The sequence below is a fragment of the Microtus oregoni genome, unplaced genomic scaffold (genome assembly GCF_018167655.1).
Source record: "Microtus oregoni isolate MIOR12 unplaced genomic scaffold, Mior012 000018F_ref0000195, whole genome shotgun sequence".
NCBI lineage: Eukaryota > Metazoa > Chordata > Mammalia > Rodentia > Cricetidae > Microtus > Microtus oregoni.
Window position 1 is genome coordinate 1548130 of NW_024543077.1, and position 18877 is coordinate 1567006.

An 18877-nucleotide genomic window follows, 5' to 3' on the forward strand; every position below is an offset into this window, starting at 1 on the left:
AAAGCCTGTACGTGTTCAGCACAGGCATGATGTTTCTAATGCAAGTGTCTAGTCTTGTGGATGTAGCGGCACGGGTGTGGGTTCATGGGAAGGCTCAGAGACTTTAAGGATGGACTTGGCCTTTTGTGGCTGCGGGAGCTCTGGTCTGAACGGACTGAACACTTTCTCTTTGCCCAGGGAATCTCTTATTTTTTTCATATTTACAATTAAGCCATTTGATTCCCATCTGCTCAAAACAACCTGAACGAAGCTTCTAAAAAAAATGCAATGCCAAGTGCAAATTCTCCACTCATCAGGTAACCACAGTTTGCCAGGCTTCCTGAACCAAACAGGCATAGGCTTTGTGTCCTTGGGAACTCAGACAAGATTCACACAGGGCAACAAAAGGGTATCTGCTAGGCGAAAGATGGATTGGAGCTGGGTGCTCACTTCCGAGCAAGACCAGATGGGAATGCGGCCACAGTCTTGTCTAGCCAGTGCAGTTGTGGAGCTGAAAGTGCATCTGTCCAGTGCAAAGATGATGAAGCTGAACACGCATCTCTTCTTGTGCTTAGACGTTCTGAACACGCATCTCTTCCTGTGCTTAGACGTTCTGAAATCCTTTTCAGCAAGACTTTGTGATGTACCCCTTACATAACTATAGGATTTAGCTCTAAAAGATTACATTTTATGCTACTAAAGATGGTATTTTAAAATTGTAATCTCCAATTTATTGTTGAATATCTAGACATGCATTTGATTCGCATACATTGGCATCATATCATGAAATCTTATGACGTTAACTTACGAGTTCCAGTGAGTTTATTTTAGGGTCTAGTTTCCAACACATGTGGCCATGCCTTCTGTAAAATTTTCCTTCTTCCTCTCTGGGCACCTTTGATTTCTTTTTCTTGTCTTATCACATTGGCTAGACCTGCAAGTAACGTCTCAGTGGCGAGACTGGATGTCCATGCCAATAGAAAAACATTTGGCACGGTATTACCTGAAGTTCTTCCGTAAATACCCCTTGCCGGGCTGCAAAAACTGCTTTCCTGTGGCTGATGTCTCGAAAAAACATTTAAGAACGTACTTTGTATTCTTCACTGCTTCTTCTGAAGCTACTGCTGTGATCGTGAGGGTTTCCTTTTTAAATGCTTTCTCTTTTAGTGGCTTACATTGATTTTCCAATGTTGAAATGGCCTGTGTCTTTGGAACAGACTGCACCTGGTGTCTGTGGATTTTCATTTGATAGAATTTCTCTAAGGTTTTGTGTCTGTTTTCATGAGCAGTATACTTTTGTGTTTCTCCTGTAGTTTCTTTGTTTTTATAGCATAGCAGTGTCGGCAGCTTAGAATGCCCTCTCCTCCCTTCTGTGAAGTTGTCCATACCTGGCCTTTTCTTCATAGGAAGTAGTGGGATTATCTCTTTCAAGGACATTTTAAAAATCTACTCCAAAAACTCAGATTTATTAGCATAGTATTTTTTAGTCTCCTTTTTTAATATTTACATTTTCTGAGTTCTTTTATTTTTAAATTTAGTTTAGTTTTTGACACAGGGCCTCACTATGTAGCCCAAGATGGGCTCAAACTCATTATCCTCCTGCCTTTGCTTCCTGAGTGCTGGGGTTATAGTAATTTGCCACTGTGCTCAGTTCTTATTTGTTGAAATAACCAGGCCATCTAAGGATAAAACAATTATATTTTATTTATTATAAGGGGGAAACTCACAAAACAGGAAATGAGAAATCCAAGCACAGCAATGTCCCTTGGGAAAAGGCGCAGGGAGAGAGAGCACCTGGAGGTGCACAGGTTTTACCCTGGGCCCCACCTCTTAAAGGTGATTGGCTAACAAGGTTCCCCACCACTTATTCTCTTTTAATATCTGTCCTATCCTGATTTCCACCAACTTATTCCCAATGTGGTATGTTATGCCTTTTTGGTTTTGTTTATTCTTATCAGCCTAGTTAGAATTTAGTCTGGTTTTTGGGTCCTGTCAAAGGCTTGGGTTTGGGTTTGGGTTTTGGTTTTTCTCTTATCCTCACAATTTCCTTTCTCCTGCTTTCAGTTTGATTGGCTCTTCCTTTTCTAACTTCGTAAGGTGGTGGCTGAAGTTGTCGACTGGAGATTTCTTTTCCTAAAAATACTGTTTCCATGGTCCCCACAGTCCCATCCTGTGGTTGCTAGAGTCTGAGTGTGAGCAACCCTTTAAAACTGGTGTGTCAGAACCTACACGCGCGTGGTCGCGTTCAGAAGCCAGCACTTGGGGAAGAGGTTAAACATGAGCCCTTCACCCTCATGGGAGGCTCTGATGCTCTTAGAAAGGAAGCCAAATGCCCTCATACTTTTTTTTTTTTTTGTCTTTCTGTTCCCCCCACTCCTGCAAATACAGACTTATTTCATCTGGAAAACGTAACAGAAGGTACCAGCTTTGAAACACAGGTCTCTGCCCAGAAGCCAGATGTGTCGCTCACCCCTGCCAGCGTAGCCCCTAAAGCTAAGAAAGGTAAGCCTCTGTTGTGTATGAACTTCTAGCTAGCAATGTTCTTTCGCGGCACTGGGAAGAGACAGAGACATTGTGGGTTCATTTTCATTCATTGCGATGTCTTTTCTAATTTCCCTTTCTTAAGTCTAGAAATTCATTGCATTTTACCTTATTTATTATATGGGTTGGCTGTGAGCATGCATGCAAAAGACATGGGCGGTTCTTGTTTTCCGTCATGTGTGTCCTAGGGCTGAACTGAGGCCGTTGACTTGGCTAAGGTAATCAGGTGGTCCATACAAGCTCTCATTCATGCTCCAGACACCGAAAGTACTCAGTTCTGCAGAACCCTGCGGCCTCATCAGGTCTTGTGCCCGCTGAGGAGCTACCAGGGGTTCACACTGCCGTATTTCCCCAGACAAAGAGCCCAGACTGCACCATGCTTTCCTCCCACTCAAGTTGTTGCTGCACAGGACTACTCTAAGTCCTTGGCCCTGTAGACCCATGCAGCATCCACGCAGCTGCAGCACAGCTCCACCTGCTCCACCTGCTCCACAGCCACAGCAGGCGTTTGGGCCCCCATAGAAACCCTCAGCAGATAGTCACATGGTACCCTCTGCTGTCCTGAAAGCACCCAAGTGGCCCTGTTCACCAGAGACCCCGGAAGGTAACCAAGACTTTTCTGAATGGCATGTCTAACACTCCAGCCCCTTGCAGTTTTTGAGAAGCAGTTGAACATCCATTTCTCAACTTAGCCTCCTGTTGTCTGAGCAGGTTAGCATGCAAGAACCTTTAAGTCAACTTGTGTAGTCCTTGGATACCAATATTCCTGCCTAAAGGAGCTGTATCTAGCTAGGGTTACAATCCCAGGCAGAGATAGCCGATGTCTTTGCAAATGTAGATTACAGGCAATGAAGCTACAAGGCACTCTGCCAAAGCATCCACAGTGGACAGGCAAGGAAGCTGCTTCCCAAGACGACTAAAACCCACAGGAGGTCATCCTTACTAGACAAGCCTTACAGCAGAAGCGAAAGAATAGCAACCATCACAGGCGAGTACAGAACTCAGAGAGGATCCTACTGGAGCACAAAGATAGACGAGAAAGGAACAACAGAGATACAAAAAACAAAACAAGAAAAATTAACAGAGCAACAGAAATGTTTCTTTATTAGTGATGACCTTGAATGAAAATGGATCAATATTCCCCAATTAAAATAGACAGACTGGCTAAATAGATTTTTTTAATTTTTATTTTTTGAGTACGGATGCTTTGCTTGCACGTAGGTAGGTGTACCACATGCATGCCTGTTGCCTGTGGGAGCCAGAGAGGACATGAGATCCCTGGAACTGGAGTTACCAATGGTTGTGAATCATGGTGTGAACCACACCATTCGGGTGCTGGGACTCAAACAAGGTGCTCTGGAAGACCAGCTGGTACTCTTAGCCACAGAGCAGTCTCTCTGGCCCCTGGAAAAATAGATTTTTTTTTTTAAACCATACCAAATGATACACTACCTATGAGAATTCTCTTTACTAGAGATACATAGGCTGAAGGAGAAGGGATGGAAAAAGACTTACCATGAAAATGGAACCAAAAGGAGAGCGATTATGTATATATGTATATATTATATATGTATATATTATGCAGTATATAACACAGACTACTTAAACAAACTAACTGAAAAGAAAGTCACTGTTTAACAACAAATGGATCAATTCAAGAAGAGAGGGTGTAATCATAAATGTATATGTACCCAGTGCTGGAGCAATGAATTACGAAAAGCAGACCTTAGTTGTAAAAGAGGACAGATGGCAATACAACACCTCTGTAATAGACCAGACAGACCTAGGGGTTGCAGATCATCATACCCAACAGCTACTGAATATACTCAAATCCACACACAGGACATTTACATATATGCATATACGTATACATATACATCCACACACAGGACATTTATATAATTTATATACATACATACACACATCCACACACAGAACACTTATATACATATACATATACATCCACACAGAACAGTCATATAATTTATATACATACATACACATATACATACACACAGGACATTTATATAACTTATATACATGCATACACACATACATCCACACACAGAACATTTATATAATTTATATACATACACATATATATCCACACGCATAACATTTATATACATATATGTAGACACATACATCCACATACACAACATTTACATATATGCATATACGTATACATATACATCCACGCACAGAACATTTATATAATTTATATACATACATACACACACAGACCATTTATATAATTTATATACATACATACACATATACATCCACACAGAACATTTTCCAGGATGGCTGGCTCATAAAAGTTAGATCAAAACAGGTCTTAACAAAATTTTAAAATTGAATTCTTAATTCACATATTCCTTGACATCAATAGACTAAGACCAGGAATCAGCAGGAGGAATTTTAGAAATTGTACAAATACAAATCATGGAAACTAAGCAGCATGCCACTGAGTGCATGAGTTATTGAAGAAACCAGAGGAGGAAAGTTAAGAAGCAAAAATAAAAACAAAACCCACAAGTGTAGCAAAAGCAGTACTAAGAGAATTTAATAGGAAGAAATGCTACATTAAAAAAATAGAATAAAAACCTACTAGTTGAAACTTAACACATTAGAAAAGCATTAACAAAGCAAACATAAAATTAGTAGAAGACACGAAATAAAAAGATCAGAGCAGAACTGAGACTAAAATACACAAATAATAAGCTCAAATTAGCTTCTTGAAAAGATGAAAGACCCAATTTCAGCAATGAACGTTGAGACATCTAAGAACGACCAAGATCAAAAACACTGATGACAACTTATACTGGAGAGGTTGTGGGGAAAAGGGAACACTTCTGCATTGCTGGTGAGAATGCAAACTGGTACAGCCCCTCTGGATGTCAATGTGGCGATTTCTCAGAAAAGTAGGAGAAAAACCTTCCTCAAGACCCAGCAATACCACTTTTGGGTATATATCCAAAAGATGCCCAATCGTGCCACAAGGACATGTGCTCAACTATGTTCATAGCAGCATTGTTTGTCATAGCCAGAACCTGGAAAGAACCTAAATGCCCCTCGACCGAAGAATGGATAAGGAAAATGTGGTACATTTATACAATGGAGTACCTCACAGCAGAAAGAAAATAGGAACATCTTGAATTTTGCAGATAAATGGATAGAAAACATTTTGAGTGAAATAACCCAGACCCAGAGAGACAATTATCACATGTACTCACTCATAAGTGGTTTTAAAACATAAAGCAAAAAAAAAAAAAGCCCACAAATCACAATCCCAGAGAACCTAGACAACAATGAGGACCCTGAGAGAGACTTACATAGATCTAATCTACATGGTAGTAGAAAAAGACAAGATCTCCTGAGTAAATTGGGAGCATGGGGACCTTGGGAGAGGGTTGAAAGGGAGGGGGGAGAGGCAGGGAAGGGAGCAGAGAAAAATGTAGAGCTCAACAAAAAAACAATTAAAAAAAGAAGAAAATTGAGGCGCTATAACTTAGCATCACAGAGTGAAAGGGACCACTGGGGCAATAATGGGCAATTTCAGGCTATAAATTGGAGAGCCTAGAAGAAACGGCTGGACTTCTGGACACAGGCAGCCACCAAAACTGAACCACAAAGACATGGAAACTCTAAACCAAGAGTGAGTGATGAGACTGAATTGGAAATGTAAGTCTCTCGTGCGATGCTCTAGCTGCTGTGACCAAGCAAAAACCTCTGATGGCTCAGGTGACACGGTCCACGTGGGCAGGGAAGGTATGGTGGAATTTACGGCAGCTGGTCCCGTTGCCTTCCCAATCAGGAAGCAGATAGTGAAGAATTCCAGTGTTCAGCTGGCTTTCTCTTAGATGCAGTCTGAGCCCTCAGCCCATGGCATGGCGCCACCCACATTTTTATCACTAGACCAGTGCCACCCTCAGCCTGGGGCAGAGAAGTTCCTGTATCCGGAGGGCGACAGTTGACGCGAAGACGCAGAACTGGCAGAAGTGCTGACAGTGGTGGCCGTTGTATGATCGTCCCTAAAGAGGACATTTATCTCCATCCCTCAGGACTCAGAACCATGAGCAAAGAGGATAGAAAGAAGAAGAGGATGGGGAGGGAGGAGCACCGTGAAGTGCTGTCTGCTGGACCACTGTAGTCAAGAACTCACAGTAGCCATGGCTACCCTGTACAAGACCTACCCAAGATCAAGCCAGTCAGTAGACATTCCAGTATACATAGGGGAGGGACTTAGGGGTCCACACCCACAGCTGAGGAGCTGTTGACAGCTGATGGCTAATAGGGAAGGAGCTGTGACTTCAGGGAGGATGCCATGCTCTAGGGGATGCCCCACACCCTGGCACATGCAGGCGAGACTAGCTGGACTCAATGGGCTGTTTAAATAAAGAAGTGGACATTAATTTGAGAGGAAGTAGTGTTGGGGAGGGTCTGGGAGAGTCTTAGGGGGAATTTGGGTTGCATATGATTAAGACACTTTATATATTTGAATGAAATTGTAAAAGAATAGATAAAAATATCTTCAAAAAGAGAAGTATATATGAGGTACTGGATAGGTAGTTCCTATGACCCGGTCATTACACACTACATACATGTATTGAAATGCTACTCTATACCCCATATATACTATTTTGATGTGTCAAAAACTGAGGTTGCTTGTTCCAAACATTAGAGGGTTTTCCAGCTGTATTTGGGGGAGTTCTTAGTGGAGGCTGAGGCTGGAGCTCAGGGTTTTTTCTGGCTAAGCCCACATTCTAGTCCTGAGCTATACCCTCAGCTCCAACTTCTCCAGACATGTTGCTATTGTTTTCTAATTTAATTTTATGTTTCTAGAGAATATATGAAATGATTTTAGTCCCTTTCTATTTATTATGACTATTTTTAATATAGCCTATCTTGATAGATTTTTTTCTGCCTATATGAAAGTAATGCATTCTGTAATTGAACAGGTACTTTGAACACTAATTGAGTCAATAATAAAACAACCTTCATTATTTTGGATAATAGTATTCTGAAATGTACTTGGTATGATATTAATAGAAACCCTGACTTTTCATTAGTGTCAGTCTGACCTATCTTTTAGACATATTTGTCTTTGTGTTTTTAATATCTAAAATGAGTGTCCTGCAGGATGCATACAGTTGGAAATAAGCTTCCCTCCTTGAGTTATTACTTTCTTCTTTTTTTTTACTTTTCTTTTTTTTCCGTTTATTTATTTATTAAAGATTTCTGTCTCTTCCCCGCCACCACCTCCCATTTCCCTCCCCCTTCCCCAATCAAGTCTCCCTCCCTCGTCAGCTCAAAGAGCAATCAGGGTTCCCTGCCCTGTGGGAAGTCCAAGGACCTCCCACCTCCATCCAGGTCTAGTAAGGTGGGCATCCAAACTGCCTAGGCTCCCACAAAGCCAGTACGTGCAGTAGGATAAAAAACCCACTGCCATTGTTCTTGAGTTCTCAGTAGTCCTCATTGTCCGCTATGTTCAGCGAGTCCGGTTTTATCCCAGGTTTTTTCAGACCCAGGCCAGCTGGCCTTGGTGAGTTCCCGATAGAACATCCCCATTGTCTCAGTGTGTGGGTGCACCCCTTACAGTCCTAAGTTCCATGCTTGTACTCTCTCTCCTTCTGCTCCTGATTTGGACCTTGAGATTTCAGTCCGGTGCTCCAAAGTGGGTCTCTGTCTCTGTCTCCTTTCATCGCCTGATGAAGGTTAATATTCAGGAGGATACCTATAAGTTTTTCTTTGGGTTCTCCTTATTTAGCTTCTCTAGGATCACTAATTATAGGCTCAATGTCCTTTGTTTATGGCTAGAAACCAAATATGAGTGAATACATCCCATATTCCTCTTTTTGGGTCTGGCTAACCTCACTCAGGACAGTGTTTTCTATTTCCATCCATTTGTATGCAAAATTCAAGAAGGCCTTGTTTTTTTACTGCTGAGTAGTACTCTAATATGTACACATTCCATACTTTCTTCATCCATTCTTCCATTGAAGGGCATCTAGGTTGTTTCCAGGTTCTGGCTATTACAAACAATGCTGCTATGAACATAGTAGAGCATATACTTTTGTTGTATGATAAGGCCTCTATTGGGTATATTCCCAAGAGTGGTATTGCTGGGTCCATGGGTAGGTTGATCCCGAATTTCCTGAGAAACCGCCACACTGCTTTCCAAAGTGGTTGCACAAGTTTGCATTCCCACCAGCAATGGATGAGTGTACCTCTTTCTCCACAACCTCTCCAGCAAAGGCTATCATTGGTGTTTTTTATTTTAGCCATTCTGACAGGTGTAAGATGGTATCTTAAAGTTGTCATGATTTGCATTTCCCTGATCGCTAAGGAAGTTGAGCATGACCTTAAGTGTCTTTTGGCCATTTGAAATTCTTCTGTTGAGAATTCTCTGTTCAGCTCAGTGCCCCATTTTATAATTGGGTTGATTAGATTTTTACGGTCTAGTTTCTTGAGTTCTTTATATATTTTGGAGATCAGACCTTTGTCAGTTGTGGGGTTGGTGAAGATCTTCTCCCAGTCAGTGGGTTGCCTTTGTGTCTTAGTGATAGTGTCCTTTGCTTTACAGAAGTTTCTCAGTCTCAGAAGGTCCCATTTATTCAATGAGGCCCTTAATGTTGGTGCTGCTGGGTTATACGTAGGAAGTGGTCTCCTGTGCCCATGTGTTGTAGAGTACTTCCCACTTTCTCTTCTATCAGGTTCAGTGTGTTCAGACTGATATTGAGGTCTTTAATCCATCTGGACTTGAGTTTTGTGCATGGCGATAGATATGGATCTATTTTCATTCTTCTACAGGTTGACATCCAGTTTTGCCAGCACCATTTGTTGAAGATGCTCTCTTTTTTCCATTGTATACTTTTAGCTCCTTTATCAAAAATCAGGTGTTCATAGGTTTGTGGGTTAATGTCGGGGTCTTCTATTCGATTCCATTGGTCAACTTCTCTGTTTTTATGCCAATACCAAGCTGTTTTTAATCCTTTAGCTCTGTAATAGAGTTTGAAGTCAGGGATGGTAATGCCTCCAGATGATCCTTTATTGTATAAGATTGTTTTGGCTAACCTGGGTTTTTTGTTTTTCCATATAAAGTTGATTATTGTCTTCTCCAGATCTGTGAAGAATTTTGATGGGAGTTTGATGGGGATTGCATTGAACCTATAGATTGCTTTTGGTAGAATTGCCGTTTTTACTATGTTGATCCTCCCAATCCAAGAGCAGGGGAGATCCTTCCATTTTCTGGTGTCCTCTTCAATTTCTTTCTTCAAAGACTTAAAGTTCTTGTCAAATAGATCTTTCAATTCCTTGGTCAGAGTTACCCCAAGATATTTTATGTTATTTGTGGCTATCGTGAAAGGTGATGCTTCTCTGATTTCCCTCTCTGCTTCTTTATCCTTAGTGTATAGGAGGGCAACTGATTTTTTGGAGTTGATCTTGTATCCTGCCGCATTACTAAAGGTGTTTATCAGCTGTAGGAGTTCTTTGGTAGAGTTTTTGGGGTCGCTTATGTATACTATCATATCCTCTGCAAATAACGAAAGCTTAACTTCTTCCTTTCCAATACGAATCCTCTTGATCCCCTTATGTTGTCTTATTTCTATTGCTAGAACTTCAAGCACTATATTGAAGAGGTATGGTAGAACTTCAAGCACTATATTGAAGAGGTATGGAGAGAGTGGACATCCTTGTCGTGTTCCTGATTTTAGTAGGATGGCTTTGAGTTTTTCTCCATTTAATTTAATGTTAGCTGTCGGCTTGCTGTAAATAGCTTTTATTATATTTAGGTAGGACCCTTGTATCCCTAGGCTCTCCAAGACCTTTATCATAAAGGGGTGTTGAATTTTGTCAAATGCTTTTTCAGCATCTAATGAAATGATCATATGGTTTTTTTCTTTCAGTTTATTTATATGATGGATTACATTGATAGATTTGCGTATGTTGAACCAGCCCTGCATCTCTGGGATGAAGCCTACTTGATCATAATGGATAATTTTTCTAATGTGTTCTTGGATTCGGTTTGCCAGTATTTTGTTGAGAATTTTTGTGTCGATATTCATGAGTGAGATAGGCCTGTAATTCTCTTTCTTGGTTGGGTCTTTGTGTGGTTTTGGTATCAGGGTAACTGTAGCTTCATAAAAGGAATTTGGCAATGAGTTTTCTGTTTCTATATTGTGAAATACATTAAGGAGTATAGGTATTAGCTCTTCTTGGAAGTTCTGGTAGAATTCTGCAATGAAACCATCTGGTCCTGGGCTTTTTTTGGAAGGGAGATTTTTGATAACAGTTTGTAGTTCTTCGCGACTAACAGGTCTATTTAGAAAGTTCACCTGGTCTTGGTTTAGCTTTGGTATATAGTACTTATCTGAAAAACTGTTATTTCTTTCGTATATTCCAGTTTTGTGGCATACAGGCTTTTGTAGTAAGATCTAATGATTCTCTGAATTTCTTCTGTGTCTGTGGTTATGTCCCCCTTTTCATTTCTGGTCTTATTTATTTGCGTGTTTTCTCTCTGTTGTTTAATTAGTTTGGATATGGGTTTGTCGATCTTGTTGATTTTCTCTAAGAACCAACTTTTTGTTTCATTGATTCTTTGGACTGTTTTCTGTGTTTCTATTTTGTTGATTTCTGCCCTCAGTTTGATTATTTCCAGTCTTCTGCTCCTCCTGGGCGCGTCTGCTTCTTTTTTGTCTAAAGCTTTCAGGTGTACTTTTAAGTCCCTGATGTATGCTTTCTCCGTTTTCTTTAAGTGGGCACTTAGTGCTATGAACTTTCCTCTTAGCACTGCTTTCATCGTGTCCCATAGGTTTGAGTATGTTGTCTCTTTATTTTGATTAAATTCAAGGAAGACTTTAATTTCTTTCTTAATTTCTTCCTTGACCCAGGTGTGGTTCAGTAGTTGACTGTTCAGTTTCCATGAGTTTGTTGGCTTTCTGGGGGTAGCATTGTTGTTGCCTTCTAACTTTAATCCGTGGTGATCTGATAAGACACAGGTGGACACTGATATTTTTTTGAATCTGTGGAGGTTTCCTTTGTTACCGAGTATGTGGTCAATTTTCGAGAAGGTTCCATGAGCTGCAGAGAAGAAGGTATATTCTTTCCTATTTGGGTGGAGTGTTCTATAGATGTCTGTTAAATCCATTTGCTTCATTACCTCCAATAATTCTCTTAATTCTCTATTAGGTTTCTGTCTGATTGACCTGTCCATTGGAGAGAGAGGTGTATTGAAGTCTCCTACTACTAGTGTGTGTAGTTTGATGTCTGCCTTGAGTTCTAGTAATATTTCTTTTACGTAAGTGGGTGCTTTTATATTAGGGGCATAGATATTCAGGATTGAGACTTCATCCTGATGAATTGTTCCTGTTGTGAGTATAAAGTGTCCATCTCGATTTCTTCTGATTGATTTTAGTTTGAAGTCAGATTTGTTAGAAATTAGTATGGCCACACCCACTTGTTTCTTAGGTCCATTTGCTTGAAACACCTTTTCCCAACCCTTTACTCTGAGTAGATGCCTGTCTTTGTGGTTGAGATGTGTTTCTTGCAAACAGCAGAATGTTGGATCCTGTTTTCATATCCAATCTCTTAGCCTGTGCCTTTTTATAGGTGAATTGAGCCCATTAATATTAAGTGATATTAATGACCAGTGGTTGTTTACTCCGGTTATTCTTATTGTTTTTGGTAGTAGAGTTTGTGTGTCTCCCTTCTTTGAGTTGTGCTGGTGAAGGGTCACTAGATGCCTGAGTTATTGCAGGCAGTGTTGGGTTCCTTGGGTTGCGATTTTCCTTCTATTACTTTCTCTAGGGCTGGATTTGTGGCTACGTATTGTTTAAATTTGTTCTTATCCTGGAATGTCTTGATTTCTTCATTGATAGTGAACAGTAGCTTGGCTGGGTATAGTAGTTTGGGTTTGCATCCATGGTCTCTTAGCTTCTGAAGTACCTCTATCCAGGACCTCTGGCTTTCATGGTTTTTATAGAGAAGTCAGGTGTAAGTTTACCTTTATAAGTTATTTGGCCTTTTTCCTTTGCAGCTCTTAATATTCTTTCTTTAACCTGTGTATTTAGTGTTTTGATTATTATATGGCGAGGGGATGTTTTTCTTTGATCCAGTCTGTTTGGTGTTCTGTATGCTTCTTGAATATTCAAAGGAATATCTTTCTTTATGTTGGGAAAGTTTTCTTCCATAATTTTGTTAAATATATTTTCTGGGCCTTTGAGCTGTGACTCTTCTCCTTCTTCTATTCCTATTATTCTTAGGTTTTGTCTTTTTATTGTGTCCCATATTTCCTGAATGTTTTGTGATGAGAATTTGTTGGCTTTGCTGTTTTCTTTGATCAGTGTGTTTATTTTCTCTATGGTGTCCTCAGAATCTGAGATTCTTTCTTCTATCTCTTGTATTCTATTGATTATGCTTGTTTCTGTAGGCTCTGTTCGTTGACCTAGATTTTCCCTATCCAACTGGTCCTCGTTTGTGTTTTCTTCCTTGCTTCCATTTCAGTTTTCAATTCTTAAACTGTTTCCATTACCTGTTTGATCGGTTTTTCTTGGTTTCCCAGGGTATTATGTATGTATATACTCATTTCTTCAAACTTTTTGTTATACTTCTCATCCATTTCTATCAGGGCATTTTTCACATGTTTAAGGTACTCTATTGCTTTCATAAAGTCAATTTTTTCCACTTCTGTGTTAGGGTGTTCAAGTCTTTCTGTTGTTAGATTATTGGGGTCTGGTGTTTTCATGTTGTTTTTGAGATTATTGGGTGAATTTTTGCCTTGGCGCCTGCCCATCTCCTCCTATTGATGCTATCTAATGGGTCTTTTAAAACCGGTTCAGGTTTCCCTGATGGCCAGGGGCTCTTCTTACAAAATGCCCTCGCTCTGTTTCCTGGCTCCTGCCGGGGGCCACAATCCCTCTCACCCCTCAGAAGGGTCTTCAGGAACAGGACCCGGCTCCTCTTTTGCTAGGGACCTCGCCAACCAAAGGCCTACCTCTTTGATTTAATTGTAGTGGGGCAATTTGCTCTCGGTGTTGCGCGCCAGTCCCTGCCTCCTGTGCCTCCCGTGCGCGCCGTCCGCCTGCTCGCCCCTTTGTTACTTTTCTATTGCTATAATAAAATGCCTTGACCAAGGCAAGTTATAGAGGAAAGTATTGGCTGCTTACAGTTCCAGAGGGGAAGTCCACGGACCATCATGGCACGGGGCAGCATGGCAGGAAGGCAGGCATGATTCTGGAGCAGTAGCTGAGAGCTCACATCTTGAGACAAGCAAGCCAGAGAAAGAGAGACTATTACTTTCTTCTTTATTTAGGTTCCACAATTCCTCAGTTTGTTGTTAACTATTAAATAACTTTAACAAGTATTTTTATATTTACCCCACTTTTAATGCTTTTTTTCTGCATAAAGGTAGTAGATCTGAATTTTAGGTCCCCACCACTAGTTTTTCCATCAACAAAGTTGTAGAATATATTTAGCCTCTAATATATGACATTTTTCTGGGTATTGGGAACATGATGGCAAGCAAGTCAAAGTTCCTCCAAGATACTTCCATTCTGGTGGGGGAGCGTGTTCATAGGCTGAAACAGAGCTTTACTCTGTAGCCCAGGCTGGCCTCAAACTTGTAATCCTCCTATGTTAGCCTTTTAAGTGCTGGGAGTTCAGGGTGTGACATCACAGCTGGCCACAGGAAGCCAATGTCAGTCCCTGCCTTCTGAGCACTTCCTTGGCTCACACAATCACTTTTCCGTGTCTGGATGAACAAGAGTGTGCAGGCACTGGAAGTTTAGAATGAGTCCGCGTAGGCTGGGAGCAGCTCTAACACACAAGTAGTGACTGCGCTCACATGTAGCAAACAAAACCTGGAGCTTGAGAGTTGAGAAATCTCTACCTTTTCTCTCGCCCACAGGCCATAAGGAAGCAGAGCAAACACCAAAAAAGTCATAGGAAAACTCTGGCCACCTTCCAACCATCGTGGATCAAAAACCAAACAGTCTACTTCACAGCAGTCTGCAAAGACCAGACCTCTTCCTCCAACGAGAGCACTGACCCCTTAGGACTCGCCAAGAAAACGTAAGGGTCACACCACCAGTAACCCCCTAAGGGAATACCGTACTTCAAGGGCCCCCCAAAGAGGACACTGCTCTATCAGGGCTCCCCAAAAGAACCATGAACCACAAAGTCCCCTAAAAGGGATGTGAAATGCTCCCCCCAAAAAGACTGAGGAGAATATCAAACAACCAGTGTCCGTAGAGGGCTTTAAAACCCCAGGTTCCCATCTAGGGGATCACTATGCAAACTGCACTGAACCACATGCTGGCCTCTGTCTAGCTAACGCCTTTCTCAGGAGTCTGTTTATATGGTGTTTCCTCCTCTGTCATGTCTTCTTTCTCCACCGTGCCCCCTTCTTCACTTCCTGTCCGAGTGTGGGGATGGTAGGGTGTGGTCAAGAAGGCGCACACAGGGGCACTGAGGTTCTCAGGAGCCGCACTCTGGCCCAGACTCTGTAGGGAGTGCACCTCAGGAGACAGGCCAGGGCAGACAGTCATGCGTAGTCACGGACCCAGGGTGCTGCTCTCTGGGTTCCGCAGGAGTATCTCGTCTTTTATTTCTGTTGCGTTACCTGCTGAGGAGCGCCTGACTGCTCACGTCAGCTTGTAATAAAGGCACCTCTCATGAAGCCAGTGTGTTGTGTGCCTCCCTCTGTGGTCAGGCTAATGAAGACTGAGAATCGGGTGCAGAAGTGACATTTTCCTCAGTCAGGGATGGAGAGGTGGCGTGGACATGAGCCAGGGGCAAAGCCCTCCTCCCACCCTCATTTTCTGATGTGTGTGCAGTGGGTGCTTCCTAACGCCTGAGGTTCACAATTGATGGCCTCATGCTCACTCAATAAACACTCTTGGCCTTATCAGGAAAAGAGCTCAGAACAATCATCTGAAGTCCCTTTTGCCTGGGAGTAGCAATAGTGAGCTGAGTTCCATGATGTGACCTTCCCCAGGGGTAGCAAGAGTGAGATGCGACCTTCCCCAGGGGTAGCAATAGTGAGCCGAGTTCCCTGATGTGACCTTTCACCCTTTCATTCTCACCCTGGTGGTCGGTGAAGCAGTGTAGATGTTGGAGGAGCAGTCGTACTGGTGGTGTTTGGGCACACAGACGTGTCTGGCCTGGCGCGCTTAATGTGATGTCTCAGGGAGACTAAGGGGTTCTCACTGTCACCTCTGTAGCTGCTGACTCCAGCCATTGCCCCGTCTGAAGCCTCTTCCCGGCCCAGATGTGCATAGTCCCCTCCAGACTTCACTGTCTCACTGGCGCAAGCATTTCACCGGAGGAAGTAGTAGTATTCTTGGGTGTGTCTCGATAAAACAAGGAGATTCTTCTGGCACAATGTGAGAGCCATTCTACCTCCATTGACCCTGGTTAAGAGCCAGGAAGAGATCCCTTCCCCAGACTCTATCCTCTACACACGCGCACACACACAAACACACACACACACAGCAGCTTGACCACGCAGGTGGAAGAAGTAGCTCTTGCGGTCACTCCCCTACAGGTCTGTATCCTGACCCCACATTTACTCCACAGCAAAGACCAACACAAGACCAGAGGCTAAGACACATGCTTTATGCCCTTAGGTGGTCAGGGAGATTTTCACAGGGACCCAGCATGCAGCTGTCACACAGAGAAGTGACCCTGGTAGAACCAGGAGCCTTTGTCCAGACCCAGGAGGTAGTCTAGGAGAACTTCCTGGAGCAGGTAACACTGAAGGAGTCTTCCAGGCAGGTCCCAGTGGTAGTGCTCACGGCAGGGGCCGTTGCCAAGGACCCTGAGGCCAGGCCCCAGGGTTTCAAAGTGGCAGTTCAGTGCACACAGGGTTAGGTTGTTCCCAGCTCCCAGCAGCACACAAAGTCACAGACCGCCTGATGGAGCGGGTCTGGATCAGGAGAGGTGTGCAGGGAACAGAGGGTTGTACACCAGGAGGCACTGCAGAGCAGGGTGAAGTGAGCCCAGGCACCAGAGGAGGGTGGGTGCAGGGAGGTTCTGACCTCCTGGCAGACGGGCTAGAGCCCAACAGATGCGGTCAGACGGCCAGGGCCGGGCCAGCACCTCCTCTGCTGTTCACCTGCTGCTCCTGGAGCTCCTCTGTTTGCTCATGGCTGTGAGCATCTGGCTGATGTAGGAAGTCAGAAGATCATCCATTTTGTAGCCCTGGAACCAGGGGTGAGAAAGTAAGCAAGGCCCACAGAGGAACATGCCAGCCCCTCACACACGTGACTCCCAGGATTCTCTGCAAGTCCTGTCCCCATCTACATGCTCGAGGGTGCCCCAGCCCTGTGGTCCCTGCAGTTCTGGAGGCCTCCCTCCAGGGGTGACTGCGGACCCTAACAGTCAGGCTGCATCTTGGAAGCCTGGGCTCATCTAGAAGGTCTCATCACTAATGGCTCTTCTGTTTGTACCTGGGCTGAAGGCCCACAGCCACCAGCTCAATCTCCCGATACTAAGACAGCACAGTTGAAGGAGGGATTGGTACCTCTACCCTGGACTGTGGACACTTTCCCCCAGATGAAGCTTCAAACAGACCCAACCCTGAGAGGCACAGGAAGTGCTCTCACCAGTGACGTCTCACAGAGCAGTTTGCTCCCGCGGACCAGGTTCCCAATGGTGATGTGGAAGTAGGTGTTGCCGCTGCTCCAGTTGGAGATCTTGGTGAAGGGGTGAGTAGTCAGAATATCCTGGGAGAGAGGGAGGCACATGGCTGCACAATGTGACCCCTGACTTCAGTGACCCCGCACATCCCTCCTCACAGAAGCCCTGAGCCCTCATAGGAGGAAAGAAACAAGAGGGAGGAGCCAGCTCTGTGTGGGGCTGCAAGGGAGCTTCCCCTCCCCACGCCTTGCCTTAGACACCCAAGGAAGCCCTAGAGGCTGTTGGGTGATTAGAGCCAAATATAGAAACTTAAGTGGCCTGAGAGCATTGGCAGCTGTTGGTTTGAGAGAGATAGCCTGGGTGAATTTAGGGAGAAACTGTGGCAGGGGAGAAAACAGAGAAGAGCCTGGGAAGGACACAGTGTACTTGGGGTGTGTAGAGCGGAAGCCCAGGAACGTCTGCGAAAGAATGATGAAGACAGAGCAGCCCCTGCAGCAAGGGGAAGGTGATGGTCATTAGTGATTTCACCAATATTCAGGAGCACAGCGTCTGGGGACGCAGTGGACTGGCCTTCCTGGCGCACAAGCGTAGGGTGCCACCAGTTACCAACCTGACCAGATGGGCAGAGTGTTTTGGAAAGAGGCGGCAGTCTGGCATGCAGTGACACTGGGAAACTGAGCATTAAACAGACTTTGCGGGATTGGGCAGCAAGGGTCTGACGGTAAAGTTGAAGGTTACAGTTCTGGTGGTGCAAATGAGTAAGCCAACGGAGCAGGCACAGGCAGCCTTTCAAGATGGACACACAGGGGCCCTGCTATGGGGACGGTGGCTGTCTGGGACTTCGGTTGGTCCTATCCAACCTGCTCACCTTGGTTCTGGGATCGATGAGGCTGACTCCGTACTTGTTGATGGCAATTAAGAGAATCTCAGGGAAGTTTGGTTCTGTAGTTTGCTGTCAGAGAAAACAGAGACACCATCAGATGGGGGTTCAGAGCAAGACCGGGATTCGGAGACAGGCGTGAAGCCAGCCTAGCCAGGACAAAATCAACCTGGTCTGCTGCCTACGTTGAGCCAGAGGTACAGAAGCCCTGCCGGCCCTGCTGTGGCCTCCTGGTTTCCCCCTCTGCCCGCAGCCTCATGGGTCCCCAGCAGAGGTTCCATCCTTTCCCTCTTGCTTCTCTAGGGGGTTTGCTACGTCTTCTCTCAATCCAAAGGTTTCCCAGTGGCCAAAGCCGACATAGGGTGCTCTTGTTCCGGTCCCAAACCTCCAGGGCTTTATTAACCCCTGAGGAGACCCTGACCCTCACCTGTTTGCCACCCTGCTTCTCACTACCTCAGTCACACTTGACCTTCTTCACTTCCTGCCCGGACGGGAGCGCTCAGGCTTGTGGGCTCTGTCTACGCAGGGCCCTCGGCAGAGGATTTCCTGGAAAGCCCAACATCACCTGCTCCAGGAAGCCACCCTAGACTACCTCCTTGCCCCAGGCACAGCCTCCTCCTCACCAGGGCACAGCCTCCTGATCTGCTACCTCACGAGGACCCACTATTACAGTACAAGCCACCCTCCATCACTCTGGCCTACACGTATGACCATCTCCCTCGGCAGGCCAAGCTTCTGGTCCCTCTTAGTGCGTCAAAGTTAAGGCAGCTCCTCCTCTGTCGCCAGCCTAAGTTCAAGGCCATCACCGCCACCTTCATGCCAGTCTCTGCCGTCTCA

General features: G+C 44.2%; 1 protein-coding gene across 6 annotated transcripts in view; it reads right to left on the reverse strand.

Moving 5' to 3' along the window:
* Window positions 1-16130: 16130 nt before the first annotated feature.
* Window positions 16131-18877, reverse strand: part of LOC121458868 (unconventional myosin-VIIa) — a 53629-nt gene continuing 50882 nt past the window's right edge. For all 6 annotated transcript variants that reach the window (XM_041668199.1, XM_041668198.1, XM_041668196.1 and 3 more), the window contains 3 exons: window positions 18029-18112; window positions 17127-17246; window positions 16131-16722 (listed from right to left, as the gene is read on the reverse strand). In XM_041668199.1, coding sequence (XP_041524133.1) covers window positions 16633-16722; window positions 17127-17246; window positions 18029-18112 — 294 coding nt within the window. In that variant the 3' untranslated portion in view covers window positions 16131-16632. The remainder of the gene's footprint in view (window positions 16723-17126; window positions 17247-18028; window positions 18113-18877) is intronic.